The sequence below is a fragment of the Microcaecilia unicolor genome, chromosome 2 (genome assembly GCF_901765095.1).
Source record: "Microcaecilia unicolor chromosome 2, aMicUni1.1, whole genome shotgun sequence".
Lineage (NCBI taxonomy): Eukaryota > Metazoa > Chordata > Amphibia > Gymnophiona > Siphonopidae > Microcaecilia > Microcaecilia unicolor.
This window is the reverse complement of record NC_044032.1, coordinates 556,645,808-556,663,516: the sequence shown is the minus strand read 5'-3', so window position 1 is coordinate 556,663,516 and position 17,709 is coordinate 556,645,808. Positions and strand designations below refer to the sequence as shown.

Sequence of the window (17,709 nt, the reverse complement as noted above, 5' to 3'; positions counted from 1 at the left end):
TTCAACTGCTGTCCGTCACAAGGACATCCAAAGTTGAAGGGGGTGTGTCAGAGGCTTAGTGAAGGTGGGACTTGGGCGTGCCTAACACTTGGACGTCTTTGACCCATAATTAAAAAAAAACAAGGACGTCCCTGACGAACACTACACTAACCACTACTCCTACTATTACTACTACAATTTAGCATTTCTATAGCGCTACAAGGCGTACGCAGCGCTGCACAAACAATCTAATAGACAAAAAATAAAAGTAAGCAAATCAAATCAATTAATGTGTACAGGAAGGAGGAGAGGAGAGTAGGTGGAGGCGAGTGGTTACAAGTGGTTACGAGTCAAAAGCAATGTTACAGAGGTGGGCTTTCAGTCTAGATTTAAAGGTGGCCAAGGATGGGGCAAGACGTAGGGGCTCAGGAAGTTTATTCCAGGCATAGGGTGCAGCAAGACAGAAGGCGTGAAGTCTGGAGTTGGCAGTAGTGGAGAAGGGAACAGATAAGAAGGATTTGTCCATGGAGCAGAGTGGAGAAGGGAACAGATAAGAAGGATTTGTGCATGGAGCAGAGTGCAAGGCAAGGGGTGTAGGGAAGGACGAGTGTGGAGAGATACTGGGGAGCAGCAGAGTAAGTACATTTATAGGTTAGCAGAAGAAGTTTTGAAAAGGATGCGAAAACGGATAGGGAGCCAGTGAAGCGACTTGAGGAGAGGGGTAGTATGAGTAAAGCGACCCTGGCGGAAGACAAGACGATCAGCAGAGTTTTGAACCGATTGGAGAGGGGAGAGGTGACTAAGTGGGAGGCCAGCAAGAAGCAGATTGCAGTAGTCTAAATGAGAGGTGACAAGGGTGTGGATGAGGGTTTTGGTAGAGTGCTCGGAAAGAAAGGGGCGGATTTTACGGATGTTGTAAAGAAAGAAACGACAGGTCTTGGCGATCTGCTGGATATGAGCAGAGAAGGAGAGAGAAGAGTCAAAGATGACCCCAAGGTTTCGAGCTGAGGAGACAGGGAGAATGAGAGAGCCATCAACAGAAATAGAAAACGGGGGAGTGGGGAGGTGGGTTTGGGGGGGAAAAATGAGAAGCTCGGTTTTGGTCATGTTTAATTTCAGGTGGCGTTGAGACATCAAGACAGCAATGTCAGACAAGCATGCTGAAACTTTGGTTTGGATGCAAGGTGAGATAACAGGGGTAGAAAGGTAGATTTGGGAGTCATCAGCATAGAGATGATAGGAAAAGCCATGGGATGAGATTAATGAACAAAGGGAAGAAGTGTAGATAGAAAAGAGGAGGGGACCAAGAACAGAACCCTGAGGTACGCCGACAGGCAGAGGGATAGAAGTAGAAGAGGATCCACCAGAGTGAACACTGAAGGTGCGGAAGGAGAGGTAGGAAAAGAACCAGGAAAGGACAGAGCCCTGGAATCCAAGTGAGGACAGGGTATCGAGGAGTATGCTGTGATCGACAGTGTCAAAAGCAGCGGAAAGATCAAGAAGAATGAGGATAGAATAGAGACCTCTGGATTTAGCCAGTAATAGGTCATTGGAGACTTTAGTAAGCGCAGTTTCGGTTGAGTGGAGAGGGCGAAAACCAGATTGTAGTGGGTCAAGAATAGCATGTGAGGAGAGAAAATCAAGGCAGCAGTGGTGAACAGCACGCTCAAGTAATTTGGAGAGAAAAGGGAGGAGGGAGATGGGTCGGTAATTAGAGGGACAAGTAGGGTCGAGTGAAGGCTTCTTAAGGAGAGGTGTGACCACAGCATGTTTAAAGGCAGTAGGGACAGTTGCAGTGGAAAGTGAGAGGTTGAGAATGTGACAGATAAAGGAATAAGAGCAGGAGAGATGGCATTAAGAAGGTGGGTGGGAATGGGATCAGAGGAACAGGTGGTACATTTTGAGAAAGAAAGGAGAAGTGTAGTTTCCTCTATAGTAACTTCAGGAAAGGAGGAAAAGGAATGAGGGAAAGGAGAGAGAGGGGAACGGACTAGTGGAGGGAGAGGTGGCGAGGTAGAGAATTCAAGGTTTATCTTTTGAACCTTGTCATGAAAGAATTCAGCAAGGGTCTGAGGAGATAATGAAGGGGGAGTTGGGGGAGGGGGCACCCTGAGGAGAGAGTTCAATGTGGTGAAGAGAAGTCGAGGGTTTGAGCCAAGAGAGTTGGTCAGTTGGATATAATAATCCTGTTTGGCGCGTAAAAGAGCAGATTGGAAGGAGGTCAGCATGAACTTAAAGTGTAAGAAGTCAGCAAGGGCCCGAGATTTCCGCCAGAGGCGTTCGGCGGAGCGGGTACAGGAACGTAGGTAGAGGATATTAGAAGTCAGCCAAGGCTGGGGTTTTGTACGCCTTATAGGGCGGGTCATCAAAAGTGCAAGAGTGTCTAAGGCAGAGGATAGAGTATTGTTGTAAGAAGAAACAGCCTCGCTGACAGACGTGGATGGTGCCACAGTAGAGAGGAGGTTTGAAACATGGGAGGATAGAGATGAAGGGTCAATATCATGAAGATTCCTAGATAAATTAGATAGGATAGGACGGGACTGGGAGGGAGGAGATTTAAGTGTGAAAGTTATAAGATGGTGATCAGAGAGGGGAAGATCAGAGGCAAGGAAACTAGAGGGTGAACAGCTGGAGGAGAAGATGAGATCAAGACAGTGACCATTTTGATGAGTGGGGGAGGTGGAGCATAGTTGGAGATTAAAGGAGGATGTTAAAGCGAGTAAATTGGAAATATAAGAGTTGGAAGGATCATTAGCAGGAATATTAAAGTGACCAAGGATGAGAGAGGGGAGGAAGGATCATGGAAGAAGGCAAGCCAGGCATCAAAGTCAATGAGAAAGGATGAAAGGGACTTATCAGGGGGACAATAAATGACTGCTATTCGAAGAGGCAGAGGAGCGAAAAGGCAGATAGAGTGGACTTCAAAGGAGGAAAAACAGTGAGTGAGGTGGAAGAAGGGGTTGAAATCTGGAGGAGGGAGAGAGAAGTAGTCCAACACCACCCCCACGACCAGCAGGGCGAGGAGTATGTGAAAAAAGATAACCGCCTTGGCAGAGGGCTGCGACTGAAGCAGAGTCATCAGGGCAGACCCAAGTTTCTGTTATGGCGAGCAGATGGCGGTGACGCGAGATAAAGAGGTCCTGGATATAGAGGAGTTTATTACAGATAGAGCGGGCATTCCATAGGGCGCAAGAGAAGGGCAGAGAAGAGGAGGGGAGTAGAGGAATAGAGATGAGGTTAGAGAGGTCGCGGTGAGATCTGTAGAGTTGGGCTAATAGTTGGTGAGGAGGGCCAGGATTGGGATTGATGTCACCGGCTGAGAGTAAGAGAAGGAGTAAAAGAGAGCGGAGGAGAGTAGGACAGGTGTGGCCATGAAGGCGTCGAAGGCGAGAGGTATTTAGGTGGAATGGGGAAGGCAAAATGGAGGGAAGAAAGAGACTGAGATTAAAAGTCAAGAGGGAGGAAGAGGGTAGGAGAGAAGGTGAGGTGATGAAGTCGATGGATGGGCAGTGAGTTCCTGTAGCGGAGAGGTAGGGGGTGACGGAAAAGATTAGGAAGGGACAGGGCTAGGAAGAGTATGTGAATAGGGGCCATAAACGACTGAGATACTTTAGCAACTGGGAAGATTAGATGTAAAGAGAAAAATGCCCGCGCGCCTAATGGCGCGTTGCACCTAGAGCAGAGGCCCTGAGTGGATTGGAGTGGACCTGGGTGTCACCACGGAGAAGGCTGTAAGGATATGCAGATGAGCTGTAAGTCCTCCACAGCACCTGAAAGGCAGCCGGTGGTAGAGCTGGGCACCTCTCAGCTGAGGAAAGGCTTACCAGGGGTCAGGCCACTAGGCTATTCCTCCACTATACTCGTAGGTTATCCCAGAATGCCCGATTTTCCAGACCCTCAATCTTATCTTGTTGGGCTTGTACCAGACTCTCCAGACATGCCAACTCTGTGCCATGTGTTTGAGTGATATCCTCCACACTGGCCATCCAGCATTTGATTTCTCTAGTACGACGGGATAAGTCAGAGGTTAGTGACAAATACCTGCAATTTGTTCTGACAGCTGCTGAAAGTGAATGTCAAGAGCTTTTACAACTGCATCTGTGATCTCTGGAACAATGTTGGATGGACAAGGATGTTGTTTTACTGGAGTGATAGGCGTCATGTCTGAGCCCCGGCCTCACAGAATGTTCCGACACTGTTGCTTTGTTGCTCCAGTTCGAGCTTCATCAAAACTTTGTCCATAAGGTTTCCCAGACCTTTATATAAAATCTATGTTCAGTTCTACGTCAAATGGTTAAGTTAGGAAGGGCTTTGGGAGGACCTCAGAGCAGCTCTCTTAAATCACGTCCACAGCTGCTCACAGCATCATGCAATTCCCAGCAGCTTTGCTTTTTTTTTTTTTCCTTTTTCCCCCCCTACATTATACATAGGTTGTTTTTTCTTTTCTTTCTTTTTTTGTTAAATACTTTAGATAGTGAAATGCTTAACTTATTTGCCAGTATTTCCAAATGGCAGTATATCAAATTCTGAATAAACTAATCAGTAACTAGCAAAATAAAGTTGCTGGTAATGCATCTGCACAAATTCATCCACAAGACCTCATATGGAGTACCGAATCCAAATTCAGGAGGCCACATTTCCAGAAGAATATAGCCAGTAAAGGAAGTCCAGAGAAGAGCCTCAAAAATGGTACAGCATCACTATGAAATAAATTTTAGGGACCTAAACACCTAAGAAAGCCGAAGGAGAGGTGAAGTAAGATTGAGGAATTCAAATATTACACCATCAGGAATAATGCACAAGCAGCAAGCATATTCCACTAGAAAAGAAGCTGTAAAACAAGTCATGATAAAAGGCTAAAAAGAAGTAGAGCCAGAAGTATCGTTAGGAAATTTTACTTCACAAACAGGGTGATGGATACTGTCTTTATCCATCATCATTTTTTATTAAATGATCTAATTGCTACTGAGTATGTAAATAGCAAGTTATGGGCTCCTTTTACAAAGCTGCGCTAGCGATTCCCACACGGCAAATGTGACAAAGCCTATAGGAACTGAATTAACTTCATCGAATTTGCGCACCAGAATCGCTAGCGTGACTTTGTAAAAGGAGCTCTATATCAGCTATTAGGCATTAGAAAGAAATCTAGCAAATTAAGGAACTAAGGGCGAAGTTACTGAACAGGCACTTACCAGTCGAGACTTCAAGTGACACTTGAGATAGCACAGTTAAACCAAGAATAACATAATAGCCCAGACCAAAACAGTACTGGACAAGGTGAATCACCCCTGGTGAGAAGACACTAAGGAAGAGGCACTCCATCAGTCTTCGAACACTATGCAGCCATAGAAGTTCAAGAACCAAGAAGACAGACAGCTCAGCACCTATAAATCAAAACAGATTAGGTCATAAAAGTTTCCTCTTCATTAACAGTCTTGTTCACAAATTCTAATTAACATCTAACTGAAAAATTGTTTAGTTTTACATTTTTTCCATGTAAACAAAGCAACTAGATTTCTAAAGGTAAAGAAAAGTCGGATCCAATCCAGATTAGGGCACAACTGACATGACTTTCTGGGCTTCTACCCAGGGCATTGTTGGCTATGGGTACAAGGGGCTTGTGTCCTCAATCTGCTACTCAGTGCACCAAATTTAGGTTCTCCATTTCCAGAGCTACATGCTCTTGAGGCTCTGGCCCCAACTCTCCCTTTAGATGAGTGTTATTTTATTCCCATTTGAGTACCTGCACAATTGAACAGGTGCAAAGTAGGTGATGCATCTGACACATATTTTGTTCCCCAGATGATAAGTAGGTTCAATATGGGTTGTTTACTTTTGAGAGCTGTGACAGTATCTGGGTTAATCTAATCCACATACATTGCATACAACAGAGCTGCCAAGGGGGCCCAATTTTTGAGGGGGAAATTTTGGGACATGCCTCCAGCCCCGTCTACTCTTCCCCAGCCCCACCTACTCCACTTCCTGGTCTTATCGTGAGATGACATCTTATTAACACGTCTCCTGCTGCCAACAGAGGGGAGCAGAGATGCCAAGGATAGTCCATCCCAAAGCTAGAGATTTGTGATTTCAGGCCAATGATGTTTTTTTTTTTTCTTGGACCCCAGTCTTGTCTTACATCAGATCTGGCAGATGTACATTCCAAAAACTGACATATTGTAATCAATAAATAGAAAATAAAATTCTTTGTTCTACCTTTGTTCTAATTGTGCTGTCCCTGTCTCTGGTTTATGTTTTTCTGTTAACTCTTTCTATGGTCTCCTTGTCCATTTTGACATTTCTTTTCCCTCTATGATCACTATCCATCTTCATGTTTCTAACCATCCTATCCAGGGAAAGGTTAAGACAGCTGTTGTAGTTGGTGATTCACTCATTAGGCATATAGATAGCTGGGTGGCAGGTGGACGTGAGGATCGCCTGGTCACTTGCCTGCCTGGTGCGAAGGTGGCGGACCTCATGTGTCACCTAGATAGGATTTTAGATAGTGCTGGGGAGGAGCCGGCTGTCTTGGTACATGTGGGTACCAATGACATAGGAAAATGTGATGAGAGAGGTTCTGGAAGCCAAATTTAGGCTCTTAGGTAGTGTTTATTTGTTTAGGGTATTTCTGTCCCTTCCTAGTTCAGTGGTCCACCGACTGATTATCTGGAAATGAACAGAATATCCTAGGCTGCTACTGCGTTTGTTCAATTTATCTAGACTCCATCAGAGATCAGAGCAGTGTATTTACTCTGACTAAATTAAGAGATAATAATCAGATATAAAACAGTGAATATGAGAAATTATCTCAATCTTTTATTATTTACTTACAAACATAAAGAATACAGGATCAATAGAATAGACAATACAGGATCAATATAATCATTTCTCATAGGAAGTAACAGCCCGTGACCAAATCAGGTAGCATGGTATCTGAAGACTTCCAAGATTGTTTACGCTGCCAGTTCATATACTCTTTCAAATCGTATCTTTAACTTGGGCACCTGGTGTTTACATCTTTGAAATTCCTTGTAACTTCAACAAATCTGTTTACCAATTGACCGCAAATTCTTTTTTATCATTCAAATTCCGGTCAGCTCATTCTGTTGTATTCTCTCAACTGTAAATCTATGTTTTTCTCACATATCACTAACCATACCTTCCCAAATTGGCTTGATACAGCTGTCATTTCTGGCCAACTTCTTCCCACCTGCCAGTTTCATTGCCTCAGACTGTCACAATCCTTGTCTCGCGACAGCTCAGAGAACTTCAGAGTCAGACCTGGTATTATGACTTTAAGGCATAGCTTCCAGCTTCAAAACCAGTTGACCTGTTTTTCACAGCACCCATTTTCTACATTTCTACAGTAGAAAGCTCAAATCCAGATCCTCTAGGGCAGCATTTTCTGAAATGCTACTTGTTCCACGTGCAGGGCCCAAGAGACAGGCAGAGCTGCGGAGTCTCAATGCGTGGATGAGACGATGGTGCAGGGAGGAGGGTTTTAGATTTGTTAGGAACTGGACAACATTCTGGGGAAGGGGGAGCCTATTCCGAAAGGATGGCTCCACCTTAACCAGGATGGGACCAGGCTGCTGGCATCGGCATTTAAAAAGGAGATAAAGCAGCTTTTAAACTAGAAACGGGGGAAGGCTGACAGTTGCTCAAAAGCGCATTGGGATACGGTAATTTTCAAAGATATTACTAAAACAGGGAAGATAGGGTATCCTGATAGTGAAGTTGCAAAAGAGACCATAGTAGATCAGGTGTCATTAAATAAAAATAAAAATCAGACAAAAGATTACAAATTAATACTGTCAAGTACTAAGCATGATGTAAATAGGAACAACAAACATAGTTTGAAATGTCTATATGTGAATGCCAGGAGCCTAAGAAATAAGATAGGAGAGTTAGAATATATTACACTAAATGAAAAATTAGATATAATAGGCATCTCTGAGACCTGGTGGAAGGACGATAACCGGTGGGACACTGTCATACCGGGGTACAAATTATATCGTAGTGATAGGGTGGATCGAATTGGTGGAGGGGTAGCATTGTATATTAACGAGAGCCTTGAATCAAATAGATTGAAAATTCTGCAGGAAACAAAACACTTCTTGGAATCACTGTGGATTGAAATTCCATGTGTAAAGGGGAAAAGGATTGTGATAAGAATGTACTACCGTCCGCCTGACCAGGATGAACAGACGGATGCAGAAATGTTAAAGGAAATTGGGGAGGCAAACAAACTGGGCAGCACAATAATAATGGGTGATTTCAATTACCCCAATATTGACTAGGTAAATGTAACATCGGGGCACCCTAGGGAGGAAACATTCCTTGATGAAATCAAGGACAGCTTTATGGTGCAGCTGGTACAGGAGCAGAAGAGAGAAGGAAAAATTCTAGACCTAGTCCTTAGTGGAACGCATGATCTGGTGTGGGAGGTAATGGTGCTGGGGCCGCTTGATAACAGTGATCATAATATGATCGTATTTGATATTAGTTTTGAAGTAAGTATACATAGGAAATCAAATACGTTAGCGTTTAACTTTAAAAAAGGAGACTATGATAAAATGAGAAGAACGGTGAAAAGAAAAAAACTTAGAGGAGCGACTGCGAGGGTCAAAAATTTACATCAGGCGTGGTTGCTATTCAAAAACAGGCATATTAAAAGCATGAAGCTGGCAAAAGAATCAGTTGCACTGCTAGATGACAGAGGAGTAAAAGGGGCGATTAGGGAGACAAAGCCGTAGCGGAGAGATTAAATGAATTCTTTCGGTCTTCACCGAGGAAGATTTGGGTGGGATACTGGTGCCGGAAATTGTATTCGAAGCTGACGAGTCGGAGAAATTTAATGAATTCTCTGTAAACCTGGAGGATGTAATGGGGCAGTTCTACAAACTGAAGAGTAGCAAATCTCCTGGACCGGATGGTATTCATCCCAGATTACTGATAGAACTGAAAAATGAGCTTGCAGAACTATTGTTAGTAATATGTAATTTATCCTTAAAATCGAGCGTGGTACCGGAAGATTGGAGGGTGGCCAATGTAACGCCGATTTTGTAAAAAGGTTCCAGAGGAGATCCGGGAAATTAGACCGGTGAATCTGACGTCGGTACCGGGCAAAATGGTAGAGACTATTATTAAGAACAAAATTACAGAGCATATTCAAAAGCATGGATTAACGAGACAAAGTCAACATGGATTTAGTGAAGGGAAATCTTGCCTCACCAATCTACTGCATTTCTTTGAAGGGGTGAACAAACATGTGGATAAAGGTGAGCCGGTTGATATTGTGTATCTGGATTTTCAGAAGGCGTTTGATAAAGTACCTCATGAAAGACTCCAGAGGAATTTGGAGAGTCATGGGATAGGCGGTAGTGTTCTATTGTGGATTAAAAACTGGTTAAAAGATAGAGAGAGTAGGGTTAAATGGTCAGTATTCTCAATGGATAAGGGCAGATAGTGGGGTTCCCCAGGGCTCTGTGCTGGGACCGCTGCTTTTTAACATATTTATAAATGACCTAGAGATGGGAGTAACTAGTGAGGTAATTAAGTTTGCTGATGACACAAAGTTATTCAAAGTCATTAGATCGTCGGAGGATTGTGAAAAATTACAAGAGGACCTTACGAGACTGGGAGACTGGGCGTCTAAATGGCAGATGACGTTTAATGTGAGCAAGTGCAAAGTGATGCATGTGGGAAAGAGAAACCCGAATTATAGCTACGTCATGCAAGGTTCCACGTTAGGAGTCATGGACTAAGAAAGGGATCTAGGTGTCGTCGTTGATGATACGTTGAAACCTTCTGCTCAGTGTGCTGCTGTGGCTAAGAAAGCAAATAGAATGTTAGGTATTATTAGGAAAGGAATAGAAAACAAAAATGAGGATGTTATAATGCCTTTGTATTGCTCCATGGTGCGACCGCACCTCGAATATTGTGTTCAATTCTGGTTGCTGCATCTCAAAAAAGATATAGTGGAATTAGAAAAGGTGCAGAGAAGGGCGACGAAAATGATAAAGGAGATGGGACGGCTTCCCCATGAGGAAAGGCTGAAGCGGCTAGGGCTCTTCAGCTTGGAGAAAAGGTGGCTGAGGGACATATGATAGAGGTATATAAAATAATGAGTGGAGTTGAACGGGTAGATGTGAAGCGTCTGTTTTCGCTTTCCAAAAATACTAGGACTAGGGGGGAATGCGATGAAGCTACAATGTAGTAAATTTAAAACGAATCGGAGAAAAATTTTCTTCACTCAACGTGTAATTAAACTCTGGAATTCGTTGCCAGAGAATGTGGTGAAGGCGGTTAGCTTAGCGGAGTTTTAAAAAGGTTTGGACGGCTTCCTAAAGGAAAAGTCCATAGACCATTATTAAATGGACTTGGGGAAAATCCACTATTTCTGGGAGAAGCAGTATAAAATGTTTTGTACTTTTTTGTGATCTTGCTAGGTATTTGTGACCTGGATTGGCCACTGTTGGAAACAGGATGCTGGGCTTGATGGACCTTTGGTCTTTTCCAGTATGGCAATACTTATGTACTAGCTGAGGAGGCTGATACAGAAGACGACCGGCAGGAGACAGGGTATCAGTATGCTTTTTCACTTGGTCAGCAACCTCCTCAACCTTCTCTCCATAAAGATTATCCTCCAGGCATGGGGCATCCACCACCCTCTGCTGAATCAACTGTTCCAAGTCAGAAATATGCAGATATGAGAGTCTGCACATTGCTATACTTTGAGCAGAGATCCTGGAAGCCACGTCAAAAGTGTCATAAGCACCCCTGACCAAGAATTTTTGATACGCATTCTGCTGCTTGGCCAACTGGTGCACTGACTCGGCCTGCTCTGTTGGGAGTCTGCCAAGTCCATCAACTTGCGCAAAAACTGACGCTCGTAAAGAGCTGCTACAATTATAGACAGGACACAAGCACTGACTCTCAAAAGAGTCCAAGATCCTAGCTTCTCTGCCTGGGGGCGCTGAGGCATAGTCTCTAAAACTTCTGGCTCTTTTGAGAGAGGACTCCACCACCATGGAATTGCGAGGCAACTGAGGCCTATCAAAAGCAGGTGTACTGTGGATCTGGTGCTGGGTGTTAATCTTTTTGGGCATGACAGGGACCCACAGAAGGGACTCCCAGTTCCAACTGAGGACTTCCTTGAGTACCTCGTGGACAGGGACTGTCACAGCCTCCCTAGGTGGAGACATGTAGTCCAGGACCTTATCCTCCACTTCCAAATGAAATGGAATAGCCTCTGCCATTTCCTTTACAAAAGAAGGGAATGAAAGGCTCTCCGGGGATGACTTCCTTTCAAGTGGAGGGGAAGGTTCAGAGGGAATATCATAGGACTTATTGAAGAAGTACAGTGGATCCTCCTCTGACTCCCATGAGCGTTCCTCATTGGTGTCAGTCAGAAACACTTCGTAGGAGGGCCAAGAACGAGCCTGCCTCGACTTATAGGAGCTATGTCCCCGAGAGGAGCATCGAGGAGTCAGCTCCCACCTCCACCGACGTCAAGGGGGTACCGGCTTGGGTGACAGTCAACACTGGGGCTGCATGCAGCACCAGCACCTCAGGCTGAGGGCCAGGTGGGGGCCGCAGCGGGCTGGATGGTAGGCATAAGCACCCCTGATACAGATGCATGGTGCTGCAAGATGCCATCCAGCAGCTCAGAGAGCAAGGCCCAGATATGCTCATCGAAGGCTGACACCAGGAAAGACTGGGGTGTTGGCTCTGAGACAGCCAGCAGAACAGCACCTCCTGGGGCTGAGATGGGAGTCGGGTCCTGGCTGCCTGGAGACAGGCGCACTAGCACCTCCTGGATAGAGGAAGAGCGATCCTACTGGTGCTGATGCTTCTTGGGTACTGAATCCCTCAGAGCTCTCAGCACCATGTGACGAGGAGGAGTGATGCAGATGCTTCTTAGCCTTCGCCCGAAGTTCAGTGTCGAGACTCCTTGGTGCAGATGAGGACGATGTTGAATCCTCATGTTGCTTCGGGGCAGGGTTTGACGCAGCCACAGGGATTGATGCTCTCAATGCTGATGCTGTCTTCAATGCCGACGCCAAGGACCCAGACTCCGTTTCAAAAACCATTTCTCGTTGAGCCACTCTGGACAGTTGCATCCTTTTCTTCATATATGACAAAGGACACAATTAGCAGGGCTATGGTCAGGTCCTAGACACTGCAGGCACCAAGAATGGGTGTCCGTGCCAGAGACTGTCCGATTGCACTGGGTATAGCACTTAAAGCCAATAGATTTAGAGGACATGGACGGAAAAACTTCCAATGCTAAATCAAAAGACGCGATGGTGCCTGAAAAAAGGGGCAAGGCACCTGGAAAAACAAAAAGACAGGAAAGACCCGAACAGAGGTCAAATGCAGCCTAGCAGATGGAAAAGAAAAGGAAACTTAAAAATTGGACAAAAAAAAAAACTAAAAAAGTATGGGAAGAGAGGGAAAAACAAATGCCCAAAAAGGCACAGCAAAAAACTGATGAAAACACACTGAAAGGCACCAAAAAAACGAAGCTCTTCAGACGTGCATGGAGAAGTCAGAAACGCAGTATTCTGCTTACCGCAGTAAATAAAAATGAACTATGGTAGCCACGCATGAGCGGCGGACAGAAAAGCACCCGCTCCACAAAAGCTCTTATTGCTTTTCATAAAGTCCGGAACTGGCAACACGGCGCCACATTACCTACTTGTGAGAATTAATGCCCTGCTTGTCCTCAGAGAACTACATAATCGCACTATAGATTAGTGTGTGTATTTGGTGCCCTTTATAGAATTGCCCTTTTAGGCTCTTAAGTTTATCTGAAAAGAGGTACAAATATCAGGTCATAAATTTAGGCGGCACCCCACCCATTCTTTTTTCTTAATTTGAGCCACCATCCAGGATTTATCCATTTTGTGGCCTGTATCATTAAAACGTAGAAAGAACCTACCACTTACCCAAGTTCTGATACTCTGACTCCTTGTTGAGGGCACGAAGCACAGCTTGAAGCCATGCTGGAAAGGGAACTTTAGAAAACAGAGCCCGACCAAGTAGCAGAAGCAGGAATCCATTCCAGACCACAGACACAAAATAAAAATGAGAGAACCACCTGCATAGAAAATAAGAATCCATATTAACTTAGCAGCATTTACTTCCTAATTTCCATTAAAATTCTCTTTCTACTTATTAGTATGTTTTACCACACATATGGAGTCAAAGGAGCCAGCTCTGTGGGTGACAGTAGGTGCTGTGCACCCTCAATACAGCTAAATTACTGTAGCAGGTGTTCTCTGAAGACAGCATTCATATGTTCACACATGTGGGTGACGTCATCCATGGAGCCTGTTATGGATACTGCCAAGTGCGTTGTCACTTTAAATCTTTGAGGCAGTGCCCCCACCACGCATGAGTGGGTGCCTTCCCACCCAACACTTGAATGCAGGACCAGCAATACAGTACCATAGCTAAGACAACTCCAAGGGGAGGTGGGAGGAATGTGAGAATATATGCCTGCTGTTCTCGGAGTACATCTTTCTCTGAGGACAAGCAGGTATAATATTCACACATGTGGAACTCACTAGATACCAGGTTCACAACATAAATAAATGTCAAGTAATCAGATAATGAGCATGGTGAAAAAAAAAGGGACATTTGGTAGAGTTGACTTTTAAACAGTAAAAAGATTCTGCAGGACTGCTTGTGCAAACTGGCCATCCTACCTAGAATGCTGCTCCAGACAGTGGTGAGCAGTGAAAGTGTAGACAGAAGACCATGTAGCTGCCTTGCAAATTCTTCAATGAAGGCAGAGCCAAAAGGTAAAATTATGTATCATACCTGATAATTTTCTTTCCATTAATCATAGCTGATCAATCCATAGACTGGTGGGTTGTGTCCATCTACCAGCAGGTGGAGATAGAGAGCAAACTTTGCCTCCCTATATGTGGTCATGTGCTGCCGGAAACTCCTCAGTATGTCGATATCAAAGCTCCATCCGCAGGACTCAGCACTTAGAGAATTACACCCACAAAGGGACACTCTGCCCAGCTCACCACCGCCGAAACGAGGGAGGGGAATTAACCCAGCTCATCCCCACACAAGTGGGGGAGGGGAATCCATCCAGCTCATCCCCGCGGAGCGGGGGAGGGACACCACCCCGCCGATGCGGGGGGATCTGGCTTATCCTGCAACCGCAACCGCGGGAGGAGCTGACTGACCCTAACACCGCCGAAGCGGGAGGGGTACAAAGCTGCCCTACAGCCGCACGAAGCGGGAGGGAGTGCCAGCAGAATTTAAGTCTCAATCCAGCCCCGTAAAACGGAGGGGAGAGGAATGCAGCAGCTCACTGTAACACAAACTCGTCTCAACTCTTGAAGAATCCAAGTGAAGAAACTTGAACACGAAGTCCTCCTGAAGTAACTGAAGACTAAACTTGAACCTAAAATTCAACCAGAATATAAACAGTACAGATATCTGGGAGGGGCTATGGATTGATCAGCTATGATTAATGGAAAGAAAATTATCAGGTATGATACATAATTTTACCTTCCATATCATCATGCTGATCAATCCATAGACTGGTGGGATGTACCGAAGCAGTACTCACCCAGGGCGGGACATTGAAATCCCTGAACTCAACACTGAAGCTCCAAACCGGGCCTCCGCCCGAGCAGCCACAGTCAAGCGGTAATGTCTGGAGAAGGTATGGGCCGACGCCCAAGTTGCCGCCTTGCAAATCTCTTCCAAGGAGACGGGCCCGGCCTCTGCCATCGAGGCCGCCTGAGCTCTAGTGGAGTGGGCCTTCAACTGAATAGGCGGCACCTTCCCCGCGGCCACATAAGCCGCTGCAATGGCTTCCTTGACCCATCTTGCAACTGTAGGCTTAGCAGCCTGCAGACCCTTACGAGGACCTGCAAACAGGACAAACAGATGATCCGACTTCCGGAAATCATTGGTCACTTCCAAGTATCTGATGATGACCCGTCTCACATCCAGATATTTGAGAGCAGAATACTCTTCTGGGTAGTCCTCCCTACGAAAAAAAGGGAGACAGAGCTGCTGACTCACATGGAAGCGAGAAACAATCTTGGGTAGGAAGGAAGGCACTGTGCGAATAGTCACTCCTGCCTCAGTGAACTGCAGAAAAAGCTCTCGACAAGAGAGTGCCTGGAGCTCGGAAACTCTTCTGGCTGAAGTGATAGCCACCAAAAAGACTGCTTTCAACGTCAGGTCTTTCAGAGATGCCCTCGACAAGGGTTCAAAAGGCGGCTTTGTAAGGCTCTTAGCACCAGGTTGAGATTCCACGCAGGCACCACTGAGTGCAGAGGAGGGCGCAGGTGATTAACTCCCTTGAGGAAACGCACCACATCTGGCTGCAAAGCCAGGGAAGCACCCTTCAGGCGGCCCCTGAAGCAAGCCAGGGCCGCTACCTGGACTTTCAGGGAACTGAGCGACAGGCCTTTCTCCAGACCTTCTTGCAGGAACGCCAGCACTGAAGAAATTGGAGCAGTAAATGGAGAAAGTGAACCTGCTTCACACCACGCTGCAAAGGTACGCCAAACCCTGGCGTAAGCAGTAGAAGTAGAGCGCTTCCTCGCTCTCAGCAGAGTGGCGATGACCTTGTCTGAGAAGCCCTTCTTCCTCAGACTCTGCCGCTCAATAGCCAGGCCGTAAGACCAAAGGGGGATGGATCCTCCATCACCACGGGACCCTGATGTAACAGGCCCTGCTCCACTGGCAGTCGCAGAGGTTCGTCCACTGAGAGCCTGATCAAGTCCGCATACCAGGGACGTCTGGGCCAATCCGGACCCACCAGGATTATCCGGCCCGGATGCTTTGCCACCCTGGTCTAGCACCCTGCCCAACATGGGCCAGGGCGGGAACACATAGAGAAGCTCTTGTGTCGGCCACTGTTGGAGAAGAGCATCTACTCCCAGGGATCGAGGGTCCCGTCCTCTGCTGAAAAAGCGTGGCACTTGGCAATTGGCCGATGACGCCATCAGATCTAGGCTCGGCTGGCCCCAGCGCTTCGTGATGTCCAAGAACGCCTGAGCAGATAGCTGCCACTCTCCGGGCTCCAAGGTATGGCGACTGAGAAAGTCCGCCTTGACATTCATGACTCCGGTAATGTGGGCCGCTGACAGCTGTTCCAGGTTCGCTTCCGCCCACTGGCATAGATTCATGGCCTCCTTGGCTAGAGGGGCGCTCTTGGTACCTCCCTGGCAGTTGACATAGGCCACAGCCGTGGCATTGTCCGACAGGACCCGTACAGGCTTCAACGCCAGTACCGGGATGAACTCCAAAAGCGCCAACCGAATGGCTCTGAGTTCCAGGAGGTTGATAGACCACTTTACCTCTGCAGGAGACCAGAGCCCCTGCGCTGTCCTTCCCAAGCAGTGGGCTCCCCAGCCCGACAAAGAGGCGTCCGTCGTGACGACAATCCACTCCGGGGTCACCAGAGGCATTCCTGCAGACAACTTGTCTGTCTGCGTCCACCAGCTCAGCGCCTTGCGCACTGCTGGGTCCAAGGGAAGGCGCACAGCATAATCCTCCGACATCGGAGTCCAGCGCTGCAGCAGAGTGTGTTGTAGTGGTCTCATATGAGCCCTGGCCCAGGGCACTACTTCCATCGTGGCCGTCATAGAGCCCAACAGCTGCACATAGTCCCAAGCCCGAAGAGGAGAGGCTACTAGGAACTGGTCCATCTGAGCCTGAAGCTTGACAATCCGATTGTCTGGCAGGAACACTCTGCCCACTTGGGTGTCGAATCGAACTCCCAGATACTCCAGGGACTGAGTCGGGCGCAGCTGGCTTTACTCCCAGTTGATGATCCACCCCAGGGAGCTCAAAAGAGCAACCACCCGGTTCACAGCTTTGCCGCACTCTGCATAAGAGGGGGCTCGGATCAACCAGTCGTCCAGATAAGGATGGACTTGTACTCCTTCCTTCCTCAGGAAGGCCGCGATGACCACCATTACTTTGGAGAAGGTCCGCGGAGCAGTAGCCAACCCGAACGGGAGGGCTCTGAACTGGAAGTGTCGGCCCAGTACTGCAAAATGCAGAAAGCGTTGATGAGGAGGCCAGATGCAAGTACGCTTCCTTGATGTCCAAGGATGCCAGGAACTCTCCTGCCTTCACTGCCGCTATAACAGAGCGGAGGGTCTCCATGCGAAAGTGCCTGATTGACCCCTTTGAGGTCGAGGATAGGCCATACAGAACCTCCTTTCTTTGGTACCACAAAGTAAATGGAGTAACGTCCCTTGCCAAGCTGATTTTCTGGCACCGGAACGACCGCACCCAGGCGGATCAGATTGTCCAAGGTCTGCTGCACTGCCACAGCTTTGACCGGAGACTTGCAGGGAGAGAGTACAAACCCGTCTCTTAAGGGTCGGCAGAACTCTAGCTTGTAGCCGTCTCTGATGACTTCCAGCACCCAAGCGTCTGAAGTTATTGTGATCCACTCGCCCAGAAACGAGGACAGCCGTCCTCCAATCTGCACTGGGGCATGGACCAAGGCCCCGTCATTGGGTACGAAACCCTAGGGGAGGACCGGAGGGAGCACCTCCGGGACGGCGGTCTCTGCGAAAGGAATGCTGCTTGGGGGAGAAGTTCCTCTTGAAGGAAGAGGGGGCAGAGGAGCCCAACCTGCCCGGGCAGTACCGACGGGCTTCCTGAAACCGTCCTCTGGAGGTACCGGGGCGAGCACTAGCCCGAGCCCTGACCTCTGGTAACCTCTTGCCC

General features: G+C 47.0%; 1 protein-coding gene across 1 annotated transcript in view; it reads right to left on the bottom strand.

The window, feature by feature from the left end:
* The window catches only part of SRD5A3 (steroid 5 alpha-reductase 3), a 59,042-nt gene that overhangs the window by 22,364 nt on the left and 18,969 nt on the right, over nucleotides 1-17,709 (bottom strand). Inside the window, exons 2-3 of the mRNA XM_030191396.1 lie at nucleotides 12,930-13,081; nucleotides 5,172-5,363 (exon numbers count right to left, since the gene is read on the bottom strand). Of these exons, the coding sequence (XP_030047256.1) occupies nucleotides 5,172-5,363; nucleotides 12,930-13,081 (344 nt within the window). The remainder of the gene's footprint in view (nucleotides 1-5,171; nucleotides 5,364-12,929; nucleotides 13,082-17,709) is intronic.